At 46.0% G+C, this 24,591-nt stretch overlaps 1 protein-coding gene across 10 annotated transcripts in view; it reads left to right on the forward strand.

Moving 5' to 3' along the window:
• ATCAY (ATCAY kinesin light chain interacting caytaxin) overlaps window positions 1-24,591 on the forward strand; it is a 113,082-nt gene that overhangs the window by 75,180 nt on the left and 13,311 nt on the right. For 8 of the 10 annotated variants that reach the window (XM_056573731.1, XM_056573721.1, XM_056573746.1 and 5 more), the window contains exons 8-10: window positions 6,031-6,117; window positions 13,250-13,348; window positions 22,175-22,210. In XM_056573731.1, the coding sequence (XP_056429706.1) occupies window positions 6,031-6,117; window positions 13,250-13,348; window positions 22,175-22,210 (222 nt within the window). The remainder of the gene's footprint in view (window positions 1-6,030; window positions 6,118-13,249; window positions 13,349-22,174; window positions 22,211-24,591) is intronic. The other 2 variants (XM_056573769.1, XM_056573776.1) reach the window with 1 other exon arrangement.

Below are 24,591 nucleotides of genomic sequence, written 5' to 3' on the forward strand. Positions count from 1 at the left end.
GAGGAACCCACCGACTGTTGACTGGGGTGTCAGATGTCACTTGTGATGATGTGGATGAGTGTGTTAACCAATCGACGACGGCAGATGGGTTGCTGGTGGAGACACGACCGCTGGCTGATAACGGGAGCTCAGGCCTCTCGCTGCGACTCCTGCTGCCACTCGCCCCAAGTCTGCTGCCAACTCTGCCTGAAGTATTTAGGCCTCTGCCACTCCTCTGTGCACGTCCTGGTACTTCTCTGCCTGACATACTTAGTGCGTTTATGAGGGTATTACAATACGCTACACTTCTCTTTAAATAGTATTTGTCTATAACAGCAGCAGGTGATTACTTACGGCTGTCTTTGAACAATATGTAGGCTCTTGACAGATTAACAGGTACTAGATGGTACAATACTTGGATGTACCTATGCGGTATGCACTGATGAGGGCAGTAATATGCCTAACTATTAGCAGAAAAAACTCAGTATTTTTGTAAAACACCAGCCGGTGGATACTATTGTTTGGACTTTGACAGTATGGAGCACCTTGACTGCTACTAAATGGTACAATACTTGGATGTACGTATGCGGTATGCACTAATGAGGGAAGTAATATGCCTTACTATTAGCAGAAAAAAACTCTGTATTTTTGTAAAACACCAGCCGGTGGATACTATTGTTTGGACTTTGACGGTTTGGAGCACCTTGACTGCTACTAAATGGTACAATACTTGGATGTACGTATGCGGTATGCACTAATGAGGGAAGTAATATGCCTTACTATTAGCAGAAAAAAACTCTGTATTTTTGTAAAACACCAGCCGGTGGATACTATTGTTTGGACTTTGACGGTTTGGAGCACCTTGACAGCTACTAGATGGTACAATACTTGGATGTACCTATGCGGTATGCACTGATGAGGGCAGTAATATGCCTAACTATTAGCAGAAAGAACTCGGTATGGAGCACCTTTTGCTACGCCGAGCGCTCCGGGTCCCTGCTCCTCCCCGGAGCGCTCGTGGCGTTCTCCCCTCTGCAGCGCCCCGGTCAGACCCGCTGACCGGGAGCGCTGCACTGACATTCGCGATGGGGATGCGATTCGCATAGCGGGACGCGCCCGCTCGCGAATCGCATCCCAAGCCACTTACCCGTCCCGGTCTCCGGCTGTCATGTTCTGGCGCGCGCGGCTCCACTCTCTAGGGCGTGCGCGCGCCAGCTCTCTAAGATTTAAAGGGCCAGTGCGCCAGTGATTGGTGCCTGGCCCAATCAGTCTAATTAGCTTCCACCTGCTCCCTTTGTAAATAACCTCACTTCCCCTTTCTTTCCTTGCCGGATCTTGTTGCCTTGTGCCAGAGAAAGCGTTAGTGTTGTCCAAAGCCTGTGTTCCAGATCTTCTGCTATCCTCATTGACTACGAACCTTGCCGCCTGCCCCGACCTTCTGCAACGTCTGACCTTGCCTGTGTCTAGTCCTTCTGTCCCACGCCTTCTCAGCAGTCAGCGAGGTTGAGCCGTTGCCGGTGGATACGACCTGTTTGCTATCGCCGCAGCAAGACCATCCCGCTTTGCGGCGGGCTCTGGTGAAAACCAGTAGCAACCCTAGAACCGGTCCACCGACACGGTCCACGCCAATCCCTCGCTGACACAGTGGATCCACATCCAGCTAGCCGAATCATAACAGTAGATCCGGCCATGGATCCCGCTGAGGTGCCGCTGCCAAGTCTCGCTGACCTATCCACGGTGGTCACCCAGCAATCGCAGCAAATTGCCCAACAAGGACAGCAGCTGTCGCAGTTGACTGCCACGTTACAGCAACTTCTGCCACTGCTACAGCAGCAACCATCTCCTCCGCCAGCTCCTGCACCTCCTCCTCCGCGAGTGGCCGCTCCTAGCCTCCGCTTGTCCCTGCCGGACAAATTTGATGGGGACTCTAGACTCTGCCGTGGCTTCTTGTCTCAATGTTCCCTACATATGGAGATGTTGTCGGACCAGTTTCCTACAGAACGGTCTAAGGTGGCGTTCGTAGTGAGCCTTCTGTCTGGAGAGGCCTTGTCTTGGGCCACACCGCTCTGGGACCGCAATCATACTGCCACAGCCACAGTCCAGTCCTTCTTCGCTGAAGTCCGTAGTTTCGTCGAGGAACCAGCCCGAGCTTCTTCTGCCGAGACTGCCCTGCTGAACCTGGTCCAGGGTAATTCTTCAGTAGGCGAGTACGCCATCCAATTTCGTACTCTCGCCTCCGAATTATCTTGGAATAACGAGGCTCTCTGCGCGACCTTTAAAAAAGGCCTATCCAGTAACATCAAGGATGTGCTGGCCGCACGAGAGATTCCTGCCAACCTGCAAGAACTTATCCATTTGGCCACCCGCATTGACATGCGTTTTTCTGAAAGACACCAGGAGCTCCGCCAGGAAAAAGACCTTGATCTTTGGGCACCTCTCTCACAGTATCCTTTGCAATCTACCCCTGTGCCTCCCGCCGAGGAGGCTATGCAAGTGGATCGGTCTCGCCTGACCCATGAAGAGAGGACTCGCCGCAGAGATAAAAATTTATGTCTGTACTGCGCTAGTACCGAACATTTCTTGGTGGATTGCACTATTCGTCCTCCACATCTGGGAAACGCACACACGCACCCAGCTCACGTGGGTGTGGCGTCTCTTGGTACGAAGTCTGCTTCTCCATGTCTCACTGTGCCCGTGAGGATTTCTCCTTCTGCCAACTCCTCCTTCTCAGCCGTGGCCTTCTTGGACTCTGGTTCTTCTGGAAATTTTATTCTGGCCTCTTTGGTGAATAGCTTCTGCATCCCGGTGACCCGTCTCGTCAAGCCGCTCTTCGTTTCTTTCGGTCAACGGAGTTAAGTTGGACTGCACTGTGCGTTACTGCACAGAGCCCTTGCTTATGAGCATTGGACTGCATCACGAGAAAATTGAATTTTTTCGTCCTGCCCAACTGCACCTCTGAAGTCCTCCTCGGTCTGCCATGGCTCCAGCATCATTCTCCCACCCTTGACTGGACCACCGGGGAGATTAAGAACTGGGGTCCTGCTTGCCGCAAGAAATGCCTCACGTCTGCTCCCAGTCCCGTCTGTCGGGCCTCAGTGTCTCCTCCTGTGCCTGGTCTCCCCAGGGCCTATCAGGACTTTGCAGTGCCTCCTCATAGCCCCCGTCCTGGTGACACTCTGCCCCGTGACAAGCTTCACCCTCCCCATTCCCACTTCTTCCGGATTACCGGCCGCTGATGTAGCTACCCAGGACTGTTTTTTGTTCCCGAAGGAAACTCAAGAGACGCCCCCTATGTTCTCTTCTCAGTTAAAGGGACAAGGAGACAAAGAGAGGGGGAGACCTAAGGGGGGGGGGGTACTGTTACGCCGAGCGCTCCGGGTCCCTGCTCCTCCCTGGAGCGCTCGCGGCATTCTCCTTTCTGCAGCGCCCCGGTCAGACCCGCAGACCGGGAGCGCTGCACTAACATTCACGATGGGGATGCGATTCGCATAGCGGGACGCGCCCGCTCTCGAATCGCATCCCAAGCCACTTACCCGTCCCGGTCCCCGGCTGTCATCTTCTGGCGCGCGCGGCTCCGCTCTCTAGGGCGCGCGCGCCAGCTCTCTAAGATTTAAAGGGCCAGTGCACCAGTGATTGGTGCCTGGCCCAATCAGTCTAATTAGCTTCCACCTGCTCCCTGTGTATATAACCTCACTTCCCCTTTCCTTCCTTGCCGGATCTTGTTGCCTTGTGACAGAGAAAGCGTTAGTGTTGTCCAAAGCCTGTGTTCCAGATCTTCTGCTATCCTCATTGACTACGAACCTTGCCGCCTGCCCCGACCTTCGGCTACGTCTGACCTTGCCTCTGTCTAGTCCTTCTGTCCCACGCCTTCTCAGCAGTCAGCGAGGTTGAGCCATTGCCGGTGGATACGACCTGGTTGCTACCGCCGCAGCAAGACCATCCCGCTTTGCGGCGGGCTCTGGTGAAAACCAGTCCACGCCAATCCCTCGCTGACACAGTGGATCCACATCCAGCTAGCCGAATCATAACAACCTTGACAGCTTAACAGGTACTATATGGTACAATACTTGGGTGTACATATGCGGTATGCACTGATGAGGGCAGTAATATGCCTATTAGCAGAAAAAACTCTGGATTTTTGTAAAACACCAGCCGGTGGATACTATTGTTTGGACTTTGACGGTATGGAGCACCTTGACAGCTTAACGGGTACTAAATGGTACAATACTTGGATGTACGTATGCGGTATGCACTGATGAGGGCCTATTAGCAGAAAAAACTCTGTATTTTTGTAAAACACCAGCCGGTGGATACTATGGTTTGGACTTTGACGGTTTGGAGCACCTTGACAGCTTAACAGGTACTAAATGGTACAATACTTGGATGTACCTATGCAGTATGCACTGATGAGAGCAGTAATATGCCTAACTATTAGCAGAAAAAACTCTGTATTTTTGTAATACACCAGCCGGTGGATACTATTGTTTGGACTTTGACGGTATGAAGCACCTTGACAGCTTAACAGGTACTAAATGGTACAATACTTGGGTGTACGTATGTGGTATGCACTGATGAGGGCAGTAATATGCCTATTAGCAGAAAAAACTCTGTATTTTTGTAAAACACCAGCCGGTGGATACTATTGTTTGGACTTTGACGGTATGGAGCACCTTGACAGCTTAACAGGTACCATATGGTACAATACTTGGGTGTACGTATGCGGTATGCGCTGATGAGGGCAGTAATATGCCTAACTATTAGCAGAAAAAAACTCTATATTTTTGTAAAACACCAGCCGGTGGATACTATTGTTTGGACTTTGACGGTATGGAGCACCTTGACAGCTTAACAGGTACTAAATGGTACAATACTTGCATGTACCTATGCGGTATGCACTGATGAGGGCAGTTATATATGCAAAACTATACGCAGAAAAAACTGATTAAAAAAAAAGAAACAGCCGGTGAATAGTATTGTTTGGACTTGCACAGTATGTAGCCGGCCCCTTGACAGATTAACAGGTACAAAATGGTGCAAATGCACTACAGTCCACTGAACAATCACGTATTTCTGAACAGCAGCAGGACCCAACAGTGCAGCACCACAAAAAAAAAAATCCAGGGATTAAACCTTAAATTGCACTCACACAATTCTTAGCAGCAGAAGTTTTGTGGAGCAAATAAAAATAAACTCAATTGGGCTGAACAATGAGATAAGATGCTTCAGAAAGTTCAGGCAGCTTGGAGATCTGTATGAGGCAGCTGACAGCTATCTGCCCCTCTCTGCTGCAATGCTCAATAACGTGAATAGGAGGTTTAGCTATCAATGATCCTTCTCAGTATAACAGCACAGCACTCTGCACTCCTGTCTTTCCCTAATGCTGATGTGACTAGCAGTTGCAGTGTAACGCTGTGGTATGAGCTATTCACACACACACAGTCCCGTCCTCTCCATCTGAGTGCATAGATGAAATGAAGAGAGGCAAGATGGCCGCCGATTATATAGGGGCTGTGACATCACAGGGGTCAGTGAACACTGATAGGCTGCATCTCACATGTGATTCAGGGTCAGCCCGCCTACCTTCATTCCCGCCACTGTTTCCCGCCCTCCCATAATCCCCTGCCCCATGTACTCACATGTGGATCCGCCATCTTAGGTCCCCAATAGCCTGGAACGCTGAAAAATGGAGTTTAATGAAGCAATTCGCGCGATAGAATCGCGGCGATATTCATATTCGTTGCGAATCGAATTTTTCATGGAATTCGTAACGAATTCGGGTTCGTCAACTTCGATTCGCTCATCTCTAGAGATCACTTTGGCAGGGAGTATTGGAAGTACTGATGTTACTGTGAATTCAGCCTCGGGTTTGTCCATATATCGCATCTACTTTTTTCTGAGTACAGGCATTTTTACCTTGTTCAATACTGAAACCCTAATCAAACAAGGACTCACTGAGGTTTAGTAAGGTTCCATTATACAGTAGCTGTCATGTGCCCATTATGAAAATGACCCTGTAATATGAGCAATTTTCTGGTACTTATTTTCCTGCAGACTGAGAAAAAATTTGAAATCTTTAATCATTGTCCACCCTTCCTGGTTCATCCGGACTGTATTGGCGATCTCCAGACCATTCATAAGGTAGGTTTTTCGTTTTCTCTTTAGCATCTGACTTCACAAGGGGGTCTGATATTGCAGCTTAAAATTATAGTAGGTGTGTAGGTGTGCAGGTTAAATGCTGGTATCCTTTTTTAGGCAGTGGTCTGCAATCTCAATGGCAATGGTGGCATTTTTTATTTTATTTTGTCATACTTTCACCCCGTGGCATTGCTAGGATCTAAAAATATGTTATGACCCCCCCCCCCCCCCCCATCCTTACTCCCAAAAATATAAAAAAAAAAAATACACTAACTGGCCACTTTAATAAGTACATCTTGTCAGCACAAATAGGTAGTCAGCCAATCACACTGTGCCAACTTAGGCAAGTACATATGGTCAACAATAAGCTTCAGAATTGGAAACCCTTTACAGTTGGTGGTCGAAAATGCTTTCATGATGTCAGAGGTTAGAAGAGAATGGGCAGATTGGTTTGAGATGACAAAAAGGCTACAGAAACTCAAATAACCACTTGTTACAACCAAGGTATGCAAAATACTATCCCTAAACGCACAACATGTCAGACATTGAAGCAGATGGGCTACAGCAGCAGAAGACCTCAACAGGTGCTTCACAAAATTGGACAATGGGGGACTAGAAGAATGCTGCCTTGTCGGCTGCAACATTCAGATGGAAGGTCAGAAACAACTTGAAAGAATTGACAATCTTGCTTGTGTGGGGGACATTTTCTTGGGACACTTTGGCCTCTTAGTACCAATTGAGCATCACTTAAACGATTCAGCCTACCTGAGAATTGTTGCGGACCACTTCCACCCTTTTCCGACCACAGTCTTACTCATCTTCTGATGGCTACTCCTGCATGTTACGAAGCTTACATCATCCCAAACTTATTTTTTTCTTTTTAAATGACAATGAGTTCACTGTATTCTAAAGATTAGCATCATGTATGTGCAGCAGACAAATCTTCGCTAACTGTGATTCCATCATGTCCATATGAAACAAAATCTCTGGGGAATGTTTCCAGCACCTTGTAAACAGTAAATCATGAAGAATAAAGGCAGTTGTAAAGGCAAAAGAGGGTCCAACTAAGTATATTAATATATATATATATACAACAGCATACAGTATGTCTGCATAATACAGTGTTGTACTTACTAACAGCACTATAAAAGGGACAAATAATCCTTTCACATCACATATACTGAATCTACTGCAACGACCAATATAACCAATATTCGCCCCAAACAGACACAACATAGCAGTAGATACCAGTACTACATAGGCTCTGAAATCTACATAAGAAATTACAGTGCACTTATATTGAGTGACAGCTCATAGGCCTGAAGTGCCAGCAGCCTGTTTAAGTAAATGGTGGAGCAGGGAGCTCAAAGCTTCCTTTTCGCTATTTTACTTCATTGCATCTGTTTCCAGAGGTGCTAGCAACACCCCTGCTTTCACCATTTTTTTATATATAAATAAAGCTTCTCTTTGTAACAGTGAGCTTTCCAAATAAATGGAGCTAACGTCTAATCAGACTTTTTCTCTTTGGGATTCCTGCAAGCCTATTGGTAAATTGCAGCAAATATGTAAAAAAAATATTTTTTTTTTTTGTCGTCTTGCCAGGAAGCATTGATGCTAAAGCACCTGGACAACAATATGTTTTCTTTCACAGAAAGTAAAAGACCTACAATGTCCTGGCCATTTGATCTTGACACAGATGCCCAGCTCAGAACTAGGTAACTGTGTGTCCATCCCATGACAAGGACAAGTTTTTAGCCACTAGAAGTATACTAAATGCCAAGAGATCTTAAAGGCCACAAGGAATTTTTAGAGCATGTGTAATTAAAAACCAAATAACATTTTATGCAATGCAAACCCTTTACTTGGTAAAACCATTGATGAAAGAGAAAGACGAGTGAAAGGTAGTATTGGAGGTAATAAAATCAATTTGTTATTAACCTGTCATGCATTTACAATAATAGCTAATGTCCTGCTAAGGCCCCTTTCACACTGCCGGTATGCTCCAGCAATTCGGCCATCAAACTCCTTTTTTTTTGCAGTTTGCCGGGCGTAATTTTGCCGGAGCATACCCGCATATAACGGGTCCTGATGGACCCCATTGTATTCAATAGCCACCATTATTTTCGGAGAGAAAAGACGGAGAAATAGAAGGTACAAGCACTTTTTTTCCTCCGGCTTTTCTCGATCCTAAAATAATGGGCTTCATACTGCCGGAGACAGACGGAAGTGTGAACGTAGCCTACACCTCCCTTTTCCTTTTATGCTCTAAGTTTAAAGGAAACCTGAAACTAGCTTTATGCTGCCCGAATTACAGGCAGCCTTAAACCCTGACAGATTTTACTTAAAAAAAGCATACCATCCTTAGTATGTCTATGCTTTACTCTAGTTTTATCTTTGGTCAGGAACAGGGATCTGAGTCATCAGTGAGTTCCCCAACCTGCTTAACAGATCTCTTCCTTGGGAAATATCTGTCAGCCAGTACCGGGACCACCCAGATGGCTTGGAGCCATGTTCCTGGCCTGAGATAAAACTATGATTACTGTAAACCATTACCGCTGTTCACAGTGATTCATAGACTGTTGTGAAAGGGAAGCCTGTCAATGTTTCATGCTGCCTATGGTACCCTCGTGAAAGAAAATGATGTCAGCACATATGATGGAAACCAGTTTGGCAGCAGTCACACAACTGACATACCAATTCTTACAGAGGACCTGTGGCCAAAACTAAGACTGCTTTTTTTATATATCATTTGAAAGTTTTTGGTATATCGAGTTACACCATTTCATCTGACTAATTCTTAAATCCCATTTATTTAGCACATAAAATCATTATTTTATTCGATACATTTAAAATACTACAAAATGTGGATAATACTAAGAGGAACACACAAAGACACTGAAAGGAATTACGTCACTTCTGGAAGTACATATCATGAGTAAAGTGCACAGTGGCAGAGATGTGGAGTCACCATATAAAATCCATATAGATAGTTATGAGCAAGTAGCAGCGATGTATACAGCAGAGTTTAGCATTAAGTCAAAGACCTGTCTGCTAGTAATGATCACATATAATAGAAGTAAAAGACAGCATAAATGTGAGACAGCACATAAACATATTACCAGTAGGACAGAAATCCTGTGGCACACCCCGACATGCACGTTTCGTGCCTTCATCCGCATTTTGTTGTATTTTGTAGTATTTTAAATGTATTTAATAAAATTGTATGATTTTATATGCTATATAAATGAAATTAACTGTTTCATTAACACTTGTGTTATGAATTCTTGGGCACTAATCTGCTATTGCATGTAGGGTTTATATATTGCGGTAGCCCTGTGTCACTGTGGGTGACACTTAGCAGTGTTATTGGTTGCATGATTCCTAAATCCACAGAATAGGTGTATGGCAATTATTCAGCTCCATGATGCTAAAGATGTATGGATAAGCTCATCTACGTAAGGGGCATACATTACTTACAGGCCAAACGCTCCTCTCTTACTATCCGAGAGTCTTCTGCGTATCCTCCAGTGTGTCTGGTGCGGCGGATCCGGGAGCAGTGCCTCCTGCTGCAGGAAACGTGCATGCTCTTGAGCAGAAGCAACCGGCATCACTTCAGTTGTGTCAGTGACTCCTTTTTCTGGCTTGCGGTCCACAGGGCGAAAATGATGTAGTTAGCGAGATTGGTCTACTGAAGCAAACCTGCTTACTGTGTCATTCGGTCAAAGAAAGGGGAGCGCCTGGCATGTGAGTAATGCACTCCCCCAGCCCAGATAAGCCCACCCATACCTCTTTAGCATCATAGAGCTAAATAATTAGTATATGCCTATCTGACCAATTCAGGAATTGTTACGCCTAGCGCTCCGGGTCCCCGCTCCTCCCCGGAGCGCTCACGGCGTCTTTCTCCCTGCAGCGCCCCGGTCAGTCCCGCTGACCGGGAGCGCTGCACTGTCATGGCCGTCGGGGATGCGATTCGCACAGCGGGACACGCCCGCTCGCGAATCGCATCCCAGGTCACTTACCCGTCCCGGTCCCCTGCTGTCATGTGCTGGCGCGCGCGGCTCCGCTCTCTAGGGCGCGCGCGCGCCAGCTCTCTGAGACTTAAAGGGCCAGTGCACCAATGATTGGTGCCTGGCCCAATTAACTTAATTGGCTTCCACCTGCTCCCTGGCTATATCTGATCTCCTCCCTTGCACTCCCTTGCCGGATCTTGTTGCCTTGTGCCAGTGAAAGCGTTTAGTGTGTCCAAAGCCTGTGTTACCTGAACTTCTGCTATCCATCCTGACTACGAACCTTGCCGCCTGCCCCCGACCTTCTGCTACGTCTGACCTTGCCTCTGCCTAGTCCTTCTGTCCCACGCCTTCTCAGCAGTCAGCGAGGTTGAGCCGTTGCTAGTGGATACGACCTGGTTGCTACTGCCGCAGCAAGACCATCCCGCTTTGCGGCGGGCTCTGGTGAAAACCAGTAGCCTCTTAGAACCGGTCCACTAGCACGGTCCACGCCAATCCCTCGCTGACACAGCGGATCCACAACCCGTAAGCCGAATCGTGACAGTAGATCCGGCCATGGATCCCGCTGAGGTGCCGCTGCCAAGTCTCGCTGACCTTACCACGGTGGTCGCTCAGCAATCGCAGCAAATTGCCCAACAAGGACAGCAGCTGTCGCAGTTGACCGCCACGTTACAGCAACTTCTGCCTCTGCTACAGCAGCAACTATCTCCTCCGCCAGCTCCTGCACCTCCTCCGCAGCGAGTGGCCGCTCCTAGCCTCCGCTTGTCCCTGCCGGACAAATTTGATGGGGACTCTAAACTCTGCCGTGGATTTTTGTCTCAGTGTTCCCTGCATATGGAGATGTTGTCGGACTTGTTTCCTACAGAACGGTCTAAGGTGGCGTTCGTAGTAAGCCTTCTTTCAGGAAAGGCCTTGTCTTGGGCCACACCGCTCTGGGACCGCAATGATCCTGCCACAGCCACAGTCCAGTCCTTCTTCGCTGAAGTCCGGAGTGTCTTCGAGGAGCCAGCCCGAGCTTCTTCTGCCGAGACTGCCCTGCTGAACCTGGTCCAGGGTAATTCTTCAGTGGGCGAGTACGCCATCCAATTTCGTACTCTTGCTTCCGAGTTATCATGGAATAACGAGGCTCTCTGCGCGACCTTTAAAAAAGGCCTCTCCAGTCGCATCAAGGATGTGCTGGCCGCACGAGAGATTCCTGCCAACCTGCAAGAACTCATCCATTTGGCTACCCGCATTGACATGCGTTTTTCTGAGCGACACCAAGAGCTCCGCCAGGAAAAAGACTTAGATCTCTGGGCACCTCTCCCACAGTATCCGTTGCAATCTACGCCTGGGCCTCCCGCCGAGGAGGCCATGCAAGTGGATCGGTCTCGCCTGACCCAGGAAGAGAGGAATCGCCGTAGGGAAGAAAATCTCTGTCTTTACTGTGCCAGTACCGAGCATTTCTTGGTGGATTGCCCTATCCGTCCTCCACGTCTGGGAAACGCACGCACGCACCCAGCTCACGTGGGTGTGGCGTCTCTTGGTTCTAAGTCTGCTTCTCCACGTCTCACGGTGCCCGTGCGGATTTCTCCTTCAGCCAACTCCTCCCTCTCAGCCGTGGCCTGCTTGGACTCTGGTGCCTCTGGGAATTTTATTTTGGAGTCCTTTGTGAATAAATTCAGCATCCCGGTGACCCGTCTCGTCAAGCCGCTCTACATTTCCGCGGTCAACGGAGTCAGATTGGATTGCACCGTGCGTTACCGCACAGAACCCCTCCTGATGTCTATTGGACCCCACCACGAAAGGATTGAGCTCTTCGTTCTCCCCAACTGTACCTCTGAGGTCCTCCTCGGTCTGCCATGGCTCCGGCTTCATTCTCCCACCCTTGATTGGACCACCGGGGAGATCAAGAACTGGGACTCTGCCTGCCACAGGAAGTGCCTCTCCCCCCCTCCCAGTCCCGTCAGGCAAGCCTCTGTGCCTCCTCATGGCTCCCGTCCTTGTGTCTCCCTGCCCCGTGCCAAGCTTCACCCTCTGCCCTCCCTCCCCATTCCAACTCCTGCTGTACTGCCTGCCGTTGAGGAAACCCTCCATTCTTTTCCGGTGTCCTCATCCCAGGGGAGGCAGTTACCGGACAAAAAAAAGGGGAGACCTAAGGGGGGGGTACTGTTACGCCTAGCGCTCCGGGTCCCCGCTCCTCCCCGGAGCGCTCACGGCGTCTTTCTCCCTGCAGCGCCCCGGTCAGTCCCGCTGACCGGGAGCGCTGCACTGTCATGGCCGTCGGGGATGCGATTCGCACAGCGGGACACGCCCGCTCGCGAATCGCATCCCAGGTCACTTACCCGTCCCGGTCCCCTGCTGTCATGTGCTGGCGCGCGCGGCTCCGCTCTCTAGGGCGCGCGCGCGCCAGCTCTCTGAGACTTAAAGGGCCAGTGCACCAATGATTGGTGCCTGGCCCAATTAGCTTAATTGGCTTCCACCTGCTCCCTGGCTATATCTGATCTCCTCCCTTGCACTCCCTTGCCGGATCTTGTTGCCTTGTGCCAGTGAAAGCGTTTAGTGTGTCCAAAGCCTGTGTTACCTGAACTTCTGCTATCCATCCTGACTACGAACCTTGCCGCCTGCCCCCGACCTTCTGCTACGTCTGACCTTGCCTCTGCCTAGTCCTTCTGTCCCACGCCTTCTCAGCAGTCAGCGAGGTTGAGCCGTTGCTAGTGGATACGACCTGGTTGCTACTGCCGCAGCAAGACCATCCCGCTTTGCGGCGGGCTCTGGTGAAAACCAGTAGCCTCTTAGAACCGGTCCACTAGCACGGTCCACGCCAATCCCTCGCTGACACAGCGGATCCACAACCCGTAAGCCGAATCGTGACAGGAATCCATCAGATTAATTAAAAAAGGGTGTACCTCCGGAATGAGGGGGCAGAGCAAAATACTGTAAACAGGTATGTGATCAGCCCTCCATGACCTTTCAAATGAGGCAACTTCAAAAAAAGGCAAAATAGTTTTTATTTTGGCCACAGGTCCTTTTTAAGATATTTTCTTAGCAAACTTGTAATCAAAACTCCACAAATGAGGTCCTAACACAATCTTCAATAATAAAAATACAGATGTGTTAAATCTTCTGTTTACTATTATCTTTGACAGTATGAAATTTATCAGTAAGATACAGTATGTGCACAGTCTGGAAGAACTGGAGCAAATAATTCCTATGGAAAACGTACATATCCCTGAATGCGTCTTACAGTAAGTTGTTTTCTAGTTGAGTACCCGGCATTGCCCGTTTTTTCCCTTCCTAATCAACAGAGGAATCTTTTGATATCATATATTGTTGTCATATCCCATCCCCATATCCCACCCTCATATCCCGACCACCTATCCCGTCCTCCTATCTCAACCTCCTATCTTGACTTCCTATCCCGTCCTCCTATCTCGACCACCTATCTTGACCTGCTATCACGACCTCCTATCCCGTCCTCCTAACCCGTCCTCCTAACCCAACCTCCTATCTCGACCTCCTACCTCGACCTTCTATCCCGACCTCCTATCTTGACCTCCTATCCCGACCTCCTATGCCGAACTCCTATCCCGTCCTCCTATATCGACCTCCTATCTCGACCTTCTATTCGACCTCCTATCCCGAACTCCTATCCCGTCCTCCTATCCCGACCTCCTATCCCTACCTCCAATCCTGTCCTCCTATCTCGACCTCCTATCTCGACCTCCTATCCTGACCTCCCATCCCGACCTCTTATCCCGTCCTTCTATCCCGTCCTCATATCCTGTCCTTATATCCCGTCCTCCTATCCAGACCTCCTATCTTGACCTCCTATCCCGACCTCCTTTCCCAGCCTCCTATCTCGACCTCCTCTCCTGACCTCCTATTCCGTCCTCCTATCTCGACCTCCTATCTCGACCTCCTATCCCATCCTCCTATCCCGACCTCTGATCCCGTCCTATCTCGACCTCCTATCCCGTCCTCCTATCCAGACCTCCTATCTTGACCTCCTATCCCGACCTCCTATCCCAGCCTGCTATCTCAACCTCCTATCCCATCCTCCTATCCCGACCTCTGATCCCGTCCTATCTCGACCTCCTATCCCGTCCTCCTATCCAGACCTCCTATCTTGACCTCCTATCCCGACCTCCTATCCCGACCTCCTATCCCAACCTCCTAAACCGTCCTCCTAAACTGTCCTTCTATCCCGTCCTCCTATCTCGACCTCCTATCCCGTCCTCATATCCCATCCTCCTATCCCGACCTCCTATCCCGTCCTATCTCGACCTCCTATCTCGTCCTCCTATCTCAACCTCCTATCCTGTCCTCCTTTCCTGTCCTCATATCTTGACCTCCTATCCCGACCTCATATCCCATCCTCATATCCCGTCCTCATATCCTGTCCTCCTATCTCGACCCTCTTTCTCGATCTCCTATCCCGACCTCCTATCCCAACCTCATATCCCGACCCGTAATATGTGTACCAGGTATTGAAATATCTCCAGCCGTATGGAAGATATGTGGGAACATACATTTCCCTTTGATTTCCATGGGAATTTAAAGAGTACCTGTCATCATCTAAACTTTCCCTGATCCCCCTCCCCATCTGTCCCTTTCTCTAACTATGCCTATCCCTGTGTTTATTGAGGTTTAAAATGCTGTGGAAAAACCTTTTTTTATCCCTCTTCATTAGCTCAGGAGCACTGTCTTTCTGAGGGGTGGAAGGAGGCGGGTCCCGACAGGCATGATGTCACATGAAGCCTGGCTGGGACTCTGCTTCTGCCAGTCTTCCTGTATGCTGCTCTCCCTCTGCAGCAGTGTTTCCCAACCAGGGCACCTCCAGCTGTTGCAAAACTACAACTCCCAGCATGCCCAGGCAGCCAACAGTTGTCCGGGCATGCTGGGAGTTGTAGTTTTGCAACAGCTGGAGGCACCCTGGTTGGGAAACACTACACATACAGACTAAGTACAGGGAAGGGACGGCAGCCTCTATCTCTCTCTCTCCTGTGTCTCTCTGCACTAAAAAGTCAATGCTGAGAACCAGGGGCTGAGGGAGCAATTACAGAGGCAGTGATTAAGATGACTTTCAGGGGGGGGGGCACAGAGCAGGGAGTGCAGTGAGATAATGCAATGTATTATCAAGATAACTTGTGGTGAGGGGCAGGGAGAACACAGAGCAGGGGGGAGGGGGAGGTGACTGGCTGTTATAGGAGAGGCATGTGTAGGCTTGTAGCTCACAGGCTTGTAGCTCACAGTGAGCTGAGAGTACTGAACTTCCGGTGGAAGGACCAGAGCCCTTCAGCATTAGTCCTAAAAGCTGTACACTTACTATGAAAAGCATAGGAAGCTGCTTGCAGACCAGGCATAGAAGAGTGACCCCTAGTGGCCAAAAGTATAAAATGAAAAAACTGGTATAAATATTAATATTTTTTAATGAAGATATATTACAATGTCTCTTCATTAATGATTATGAACAACATATTAAAAGTTTTTGTTGATGACAGGTACTCTTTAAACAAAAACTCCGACCCTCACAAATGGGGGTAGTTAAGGGTTAAATTAACTATCCTGTATTTTAAGTGGACATTTAAGTAACATGTGACCAAGTATTATCGAAATATCTTCAGCCGTTTGGAAGTTATGCATATTTCCCATAGACTTGTATGGGACTTTAAACAAAAACCCCGACCCTGGCAAATGGGGGTGGATAAGGGTTAAATTACTTATCCTATGTTTGTTGTTGACATATAAGTAACATGTGTGCCAAGTTTAATGTTAATATCTTTAGCCGTTTGGACGTGATGCTGGAACATACACACATACACACACTGAGTTTTATATATATATAGATATACTAGCTGAGTACAAGGCGTTGCCTGGTTTTTCCTTCCTAATCCTTGTTGGGGAGGAAAATAAACAAATGAAGAAGCTTTTGACTTCATATCGCGTCCTCATATATTGTTGTCATATCCCAACCTCCTATCCCGCCATCATATCTCGACCTCATATCCCATCCCCACATCCCGTCCTCCTATCCCGACCTCCTATCTCGACCTTCTATCCCGACCTCCTATCCTGTCCTCCTATCCTGACCTCCTATCCTGTCCTTATATCCCGTCCTCCTATCTCAACCTCCTATCCTGACCTCCTATCCCGTCCTCCTATCCCGTCCTCCTATCTCAACCTCCTATCCTGACCTCCTATCCCGTCCTCCTATCCCATCCTCATATCTCGACCTCCTATCCCGTCCTCCTATCCCGACCTCCTATCCCGTCCTCCTATCCCGATCCTCCTATCCCGTCCTTCTATCCCGACCCGTAATATGTGTACCAGGTATTGAAATATGTCCAGCCGTACGGAAGTTATGTGGGAACACACATTTCTCATTGATTTCCATGGGAATTTAAACAAAAAATCCGACCGATTGCACCTAGTCTCAGCCCTGAGACCCACTGCGATCATTAAATATAGGCCAGGGAAGCGGGCAGCAGTACCTGAAATTAATGATCGCAGGGGGACCCAATGCGATTGAAACAACTTTTGACATGTCTGATTGACATACATTAGTCCAGCAATGAAAGGGTTATTTAGCGCAAGTGAATGCTAATTAACCCTTTGGGGGGGTTGTATATAGTATATAGCCTTTGCTGTATAGGGTATACAACAAAAGGCCACTTACCAAGCATGTTCTTGGTCCATCAATCTACATCTAAAGTAACAGTAACAATGGTCCTCGCCCCCACCCTGTTAACGTCAGGCTGTTGCTGCTTGGTTGCTATCTGGCTGAAAATAAAAATAGGGGGAACCCCACACATTTTTTTTAATTATTAATTAATGAATTAATTAATTATTGAAAAAATTTGTGAGGTTCCCCCTATTTTTATTTTCAGCCAGATAGCAACCAAGCAGCAACAGCCTGACGTTAACAGGGTGGGAGCGAGGACCATTTTTACTGGCCCTCCCCAGCCTAAATAACGTCAGCCTGTTACCGCCTAGATCCAGGAGTGCCGAATTTGATGCTCCGTGCCTGTAGGCACCTCTGTGGCGGTGCGTACCAGGCTAATAATTGGGGGTTAGTGCTAGCTGTTTTTGGGGCTAACGCTAAGCCCTAACTAGAATAGATTCCATCTATGAGATGGCTTCCACTACTAAGCCTGTAAAATCAAGTTAAAAAAGACACATGTTTTTAAAAAATGTATTATAAAAAACACTCCCCCACAAGACCTCATTAACTATTTTATTTAAATTTTAAAAAAAATGCTGGTCATCAACGTAGTCCATGATTCTGATGTAATCCACAGGATACATGGACCTGAAATGAGAAAAAAAGAAAAGCATAAAAATGGGTTAGTACATTTAGGATGCTCTCCCCTGGGAGAGAGCGCCCATAAACCAGCGCGTTCCCAAACAGGGAGCCTCCCGATGTTGCTACACTACAACCCCCATTCATCAATGATGGGAGTTGTATTTAAGCAACAGCGTGCCTCCAGTTTAACAACAGCTGGAGGCTCACTGTTGCTAAACTACTACTCCCATTATTTTCAGAGTTTTTAGCTGTCTGGGAATGATGGGGGTTGTAGCTTAACAACAGCAGGAGGCTCCCTGTTTAGGAACACACTTTTTTTTAAAGGAAAACGGTCACCAGTTCCCCCGCACTATAACCCGATACACCGGGTATAGTGCGGGTGAATAGGAGACCAATGCGGGGTCTCGGACTGCTATACTTACCTGCACTCCAGTGCCCCATTCCTCCAAAGCTTCCCCTTCTTCCAGCACTCACTTGCACTTTGAGGCGGGCCCACCGGCAAGATTTAAATATTCATTAGCGCCGGTCCCTTTAGTGCACGTGCCTACTGTGCGCTCACGTGACCTGCACTTATGAATATTTAAATCTTGCCGGCATGCCTGCCTCAAAGCGCAAGTGAGCACTGGAAGAAGGGGGACTGCAGGTAGGTGTAGCAGTCCGAGAACCCACATCGGTCTCACGTTCACCCGCACTATAACCCGGTGTATCGGGTTATAGTGCGGGGGAACTGGTGATCGTTTTCCTTTAACATGCCTTTTAAAACAAAAAGGCATGCTAAAAAAACGCACATGTAAACATATGCATACCTACCAGCCTTGTGCTTGGTCCGTCGATCTTCTTCTGTAGCCCTGCCTCAAATGATGATGTCATTAGAGACGGGGCTACAGAACAAACGGACCAAGAATAAGCTTAGTAAGTGGATCTTCTGTTGTATTCATTATATAGCAAATGCTGTATATTGTAAACAAAAACCCCTAAAGAGTTAATTAGCGCTCAGCCCAGCAAGAAACAACTTTTAACATGTCAATTAAACATGTCAATCCTGAGTTGGAGGCATTGCTGAGCTCCCTGGCTGGCACAGAGATTTGCCAGCTGGGAAGCACAGCACAATGCCGCCTGCTTTCCTGGCCTGTATTTAAGAATTGCATCAAGTCTCAGGCAGAATTACACTTGTTTTTTGGGGGGGAAAAACGCTAAGAAAAACGCTAATTCTGCCGCATGGCGTTTTTTCGGCCAAAAAGTGCTGCGGCCAGATGTTAGCTGTAAATCAATGAGAAATCGCTAAATTCTTATTCCACTTGGCGTTTTTCCCTTTGGCGTTTTTTTAATCCTTTTGGCGTTTTTTCACTCTTTTTTGGTGTTTTTCAGATCGTTGGTCATCGCAGCATGTTGAGCCACTAGCGATTTTTTTGTCAAAATCGTGTCGTTTTTCTACCATAGAAGTCTATGGGAGTGAAAAAAAACCAAGAAAAACGATTTGTGGGTTTTAACTTTGGTGTTTTTGCAGGCGATTTTCATTCTTTTTTGGACTTTAGCGATCCAAAAAAGTGATGGAGATATCTTTTTTTAATTAAATTTTGTAGGGTACTATTAAAAAAAAAAAAAAGATACAGTAGTGAAGGAAAAAATTGTATCTAACGAAATGTATCTTTTTTATAACAACATTTTTATTACTTTTTAAACAGGGATCAATTTATGTGGGCAGGCGGGGACCTAAAAATGTAGCCAACAATAATAAAGATGTAGTGTGTGTGTGTGTTTTAAACTTTTTTTCTTAATTTTTTTTTTACAATTTTTTAGGTACTATTACTACTCCCAGCATGGAACACACTGTTCCATGATGGGAGTAGTAGTACCTGTACTAATTGAGAGATCGCCCATTGCGATCCTCCTGTATAATGTATAGATGCGGCCGGCCGCTCTTCTATGGTCCCCTGCACTGACGTATATATACACCTATTCATATTTCCCCAGATGGTTCCAGCCAATCACAGCTCTCTGTGGGATATATGAATATGCGTATATATACGGCCGTGCAGGGGACCATAGAAGAGCGGCCGCATCTATACATTATACAGGAGGATCACAGCGGGTGTCAGTAGTGACATCCGCTGTGATCTTTCCTTAACTGCAGGTACTACTACTCCCAACATGGAGTACACTCTGCTCCATGCTGGGAGCTGTGGTACCTGCTTTAATAGACAGATCGCAGCAGGCCAATCACAGCTCTGGGCTGGGAAAATATGAATGAGTGATGTTCTATTCACATCACTGGCCGGAGTACAGAGCAGAGATGCGAGCGCTGTATAGAGCCGCTATATTATGGACGCTCGCATCGGGTGTCACGACTGACACCCGGGGCGATATGTCTATTGTACAGGCACTACTACTCCCATCATGGAACAGTGTGTTCAATGCTGGGAGTAGTAGTACTACCTAAAAAATTTAAAACATAGAGAAAAAAAGTGAAACACACACACTTTATTAAAAAATAATAAAAATGTTGTTATAAAATATATATACATTTCGTTTAGTAATTTTTTTTCCATCACTGCGGCATCTTTTTTTTTTTTTTTGGTACCCAACAAATTTTGGGTACCAAAAAAAACTGCCAAGGTGCAATTTCCACACAAATGAAAAAACGCAAGAAAAATCGCCAGACGCAGGACATTGTGCTGGCGTTTTTTCATGCGTTTTTTTTATCCCAAAAAACGCAGCACAAAAAACCAAGTGGAATCCTAGCCTCAATGAGTGAGATCCGTTGTGATCAACAGCTTTTGGCATAGCGCTCAGCCCTGCAAGGGGTTAAAGGGGTATTCCAGGCCAAAACTTTTTTATATATATCAACTGGCTTCGGAAAGTTAAACAGATTTGTAAGTTACTTCTATTAAAAAAATCTTAATCCTTCCAATAGTTATTAGCTTCTGAAGTTGAGTTGTTGTTTTCTGTCTAACTGCTCTCTGATGACTCACGTCCCGGGAGCTGTGCAGTTCCTATGCGGATAATGAGGGACATTTATCAATGTTTGCTTATGCATTCTTTTTTTTAGTAATTTTTTCCTTACTTTTTTTTTGCTTATGTGCGACGTATTTATCAACTGGTTTCAGCATGTTGATAATTTTCTTTCACGTAAGCAATTTTTCCTTTTTTACTTTGGTAGTAGCTTTTTCTGCTCCATGTTTGAGCTGGAGTAAATTTAGTCAATTTTTAACGCTGTTGCGACTTTTTTTTGCGCAGTTGCGACTGTCGCAGTTAATAAATACCTGACTACCCGTAGTCCATTTTAAAATTATTACTACATAGTAAATTTTAGGAAAACTTGCTTTTCTCGCTTTCCAGTCAAAATGTCGCATGAAAAATCATGTAGTCGCAGTTGCGACAATTTTGCGACAATTATAGTAAAGAAAACCTGACTAAACCCGTTGATAAATGTCCATAATTGTCCCATCATGCACAGCTCCTGAGACGTGACATCATCATTGAGCAGTTAGACAGAAAACTTCAGAAGCTAATAACTATTGGAAAGATTAAGATTTTTTAATAGAAGTAATTTACAAATCTGTTTAACTTTCTGGAGCCAATTGATATATATAAAAAAAAGGTTTTGCCTGGAATACCCCTTTAAATCAGCTGTCTTTTTTTGTCTCCTTCTTCTTGCCTTCTACGAGCCACAATTTATTTTTCTGACGACAAAACCATATAAAAACTTACTTTTTTTGGGACAAGTTGAACTTTTTTAATGACACTTTTTTTTTTTACCATATAATGTAATGAAAATACATTTCTGCAATTTTTTTTGCAAGGTGAGCTTAAGATCTTACTTGTACCATTTTGGGGTAAAGGTGACATTTCTTTAATCTATGTTTTGGAAGGCAAGACCACAAAAAGAAACAGAAAAAGTCTTCTCCAGCTCACCTGTGCTCTGCGCACGGATCCCAATGCAGCAATCAGTAGCAAAGAAAAAGGGGTCTTGGATCCAGCACTTGGAAAAATTAAAAGAACTTCCAAAGTTTACAGCAATATAAAAAATAGATTAATCCGGCAGTGGTAAATACAAAACAATGATTGAAAAACTGTTGCCATAGGCACGATCTAAATGTTTCACGCTGCTCTAGCCCTTATGCTGATGGAGGGCTGATCACATACCTTTTTATAGAATAGTGAAAGGCCCCCACACCCATAAACACTCCCCATGGGTTCTAAGCATTGTCACTTCACTGGCTTATAACTCGTGTTCCCAGCAGGTCTTGGGACTGACTCCTGGTGCACCTAAAACTTTTGACACGTCTGCATGACATTGTGCCAGAATTGTGAAAACTGTGCCAGAATTCTGGCACATTATTTACAGGTTTTTTTTCTTCTACAACATTAATACCATTAACACAATCCACAGTGGCAAATCCTCAACAAATGCACACTAAAAGCCACACAATTTGGTTCCAATCTTTGCTGAGGATTTTTCTGCTGCTTAAAAATTTACAGCATATCTGCTTTGTGTGAACATACCCTCCGGGATTTTTCCCACAAACAACACTTACTAGGACTTACTCGGACCCCTATTGTTGTCACTGCAGGGGTCCCAGTGGTGAGGCCCCCAGCGATCAGACACCTTTCCTGTGAATAAGTGATAAATATTGTTTGAGCGAAAACCTGTTAAAGTTTTATTTATATTAAGTAATGAGGAAATGGACCATAAGAGTATAAAATACTGTACATGTTGTATAAATCTTTTACATGAACAGTTATGATTTACTATTTTTTGTTGTAGGTATGATGAAGAAAGAATTAAAGCTAGAAGAGAAAGGTAAATAGTAGTGTTTTCGTGATTAGACAAATCTTAAGTTGATTATTTGATCATTTCAAATGCAAAGATTATTAGTAAAGTAGTAATTTTGAGTCTAAACATTACAATGGAATGGGTATTAGAACATAGTAAGATAACATCATAGAGTGAGATATGCATGTTACAACTGACAACTGCTGCTAATGACACAGACTTAGCTCCGATGCCCATGGGAAAAATATTTGAAAACAGCACCATACATGTGCGGAAGATGTTGAAAAGGAGGTAATAAAAGGACAGTGTATTATTTAAAAATAAATAAAAAAATTAAAAAAAAGTAGTTCTGCAAAAACTTGGCCATGAAGACTGAATAGCTTCTTACAGTTGGGTAAAGTTAGAGGCTCTGAACAGCCAATTCTACCTAATCCTAGAGATGTCCTAAAGGGGTCCTGCAAAACAAACAACCCATGTATGGTGTCAAAAAGTATATTAAACAACTTACTAATATCCTTGTATTAGCCATAGTAGAGATATCTTTCATAATCAGCTGTGTCCTTTCTCTTGTAAGCTGTGACTGCACGTCAGAGCTCAGACCACCCACCCCCCTCTTGTCAGTACGGGATGAGATCAGTAATGTGAATGTGGGAAGTGGTATTATTGCACATTAGATTGATGACTCCTTAGAAAAGGCAGCAGGGAGCCCGTTCTGACAGAAACTACTGTATTTAAGAATAGCTTCCTGCTTATCTAATGAGTCTTAAATCTAATTGTAAGGAACCAAAGGGTTAACTTGCACTGAGAGCTTTTGTTTGGTCTTGTTGCTTTGGTTACGCCTGTCTGGAGTACCTGCTCTGGCTCCATATAAGCTGGCAGTCTACTCCAAGTCTCTGCCTGCTAAAGAGCTCAGTTTGTACTCTAGCTAGTCTTCTACTGATTCTGTTATATCTGGCATTTTGACCCTTTGGCTCCGCTCTCTGACTATTCTCTCTGGTATTAGCGATTTTGTACTCTGTCACTCCTGGCTTGACGCGGATAGTGGAGTTTGACTTGTTGTGTGAGTGTGTCAGTTTTGCTTTGTTAGTCTGTTTCCTACTGTTCCTTGACTTAAGTTTGTATTGTTGTACTTTAATGTTTTGACTGTCCCTCACTTATTTAGGAAGGGACTGTCTCCGTGGTTGTGGACCTGTTATTTAGGACAGGTACGCAAGTAGGCAGGGATAGGAGAAGAGGGCGAGAATAGTGTGCACTCCTTCCCTTCCCAGTCCTGGCACTAATGAGCAGTAATACCAGTTCCCCCTTTGACATCTTGTTCCATGCTGACAGGCAGGAAGGGAGGAGGAGGGATGGGAGCTTTGCATTCAGAGCCTGTGTGGTGACAAGGTACAAAGGATACAAAGATCTCTGCACTATGGCTAATAAAAAAAAAATAATAATAATATATATATATATATTTATATATATATATATATATATATATATATATATATATATATATATAGTAAGGATTTCTCCCTGGAGATAGCTCTGGGATCGTCCTTGACACTGCCACAGGACACGTTTTCATGTCAATCAGCAGGCAAACACAGTTCTTTATGCAAGTCCTGCCCCTCATCAGCTTTATTAGACAGGATGCAGGATAAATAAAAACATAACACAGGAACAAAACAAAACCCTAGACCGTACAGTCACTAACTAAACAATCCAGAATGCCCTGTCTATCAACTGGTGGGCTTTTCCTGGCAACTCCTGGGCTTTTCCTGGTTGAACTTATGCCTCCTGCAACCTTCTACTCGCTGTTCACACACAGCATTTGCAACCTCTTGCTGTGTCTCTTGCTGTGATGTCTCGTCCACATCATTCTTGGGGCCACTCATAGCTCGGCCTACCCCCTACAGCCACCTTGCTGTCTTCTGGGGAGAGCCCCAACTATTGTGTCTGTCTTCTTTTTAAACACACTTGCCCTTTCTGCTACCTCATTAATTAGGCCACAGGGTTAGCTAGGGAAATACACCCTTTCCTTGCCAAACTGTCACAATATGTATATATACATATATATATATATATATATATTAGTAAAATGCATTATTATACTTTTAGACACTATAAGGATGTTTCTCTCTTCAGACATCCATTTGACATGCAGACACTTGTTGATGATGATGAAGCCGATCACAATTGGGAGCCAGGTGCAGAAGGGGCTTCATCATTATCAGGAGAAATGAGTTGCAGATCAGCGTGGTGGCAGAAGTAGAAATTCTGGAGCCAAACGTGCATGGGGGAGACCACTTGCTTCGGGGCAACCTACCTTCCCGGGAGGTAGTGGAACAGGGGTTCCTGGAGATGGCGGCAGTAGCAGTTAAGTAGTGTGGACTGTTGGTGGGAAAATCAGCTACTCGGCGGTG

Source organism: Hyla sarda, chromosome 1 (genome assembly GCF_029499605.1).
Source record: "Hyla sarda isolate aHylSar1 chromosome 1, aHylSar1.hap1, whole genome shotgun sequence".
Classification (NCBI taxonomy): domain Eukaryota; kingdom Metazoa; phylum Chordata; class Amphibia; order Anura; family Hylidae; genus Hyla; species Hyla sarda.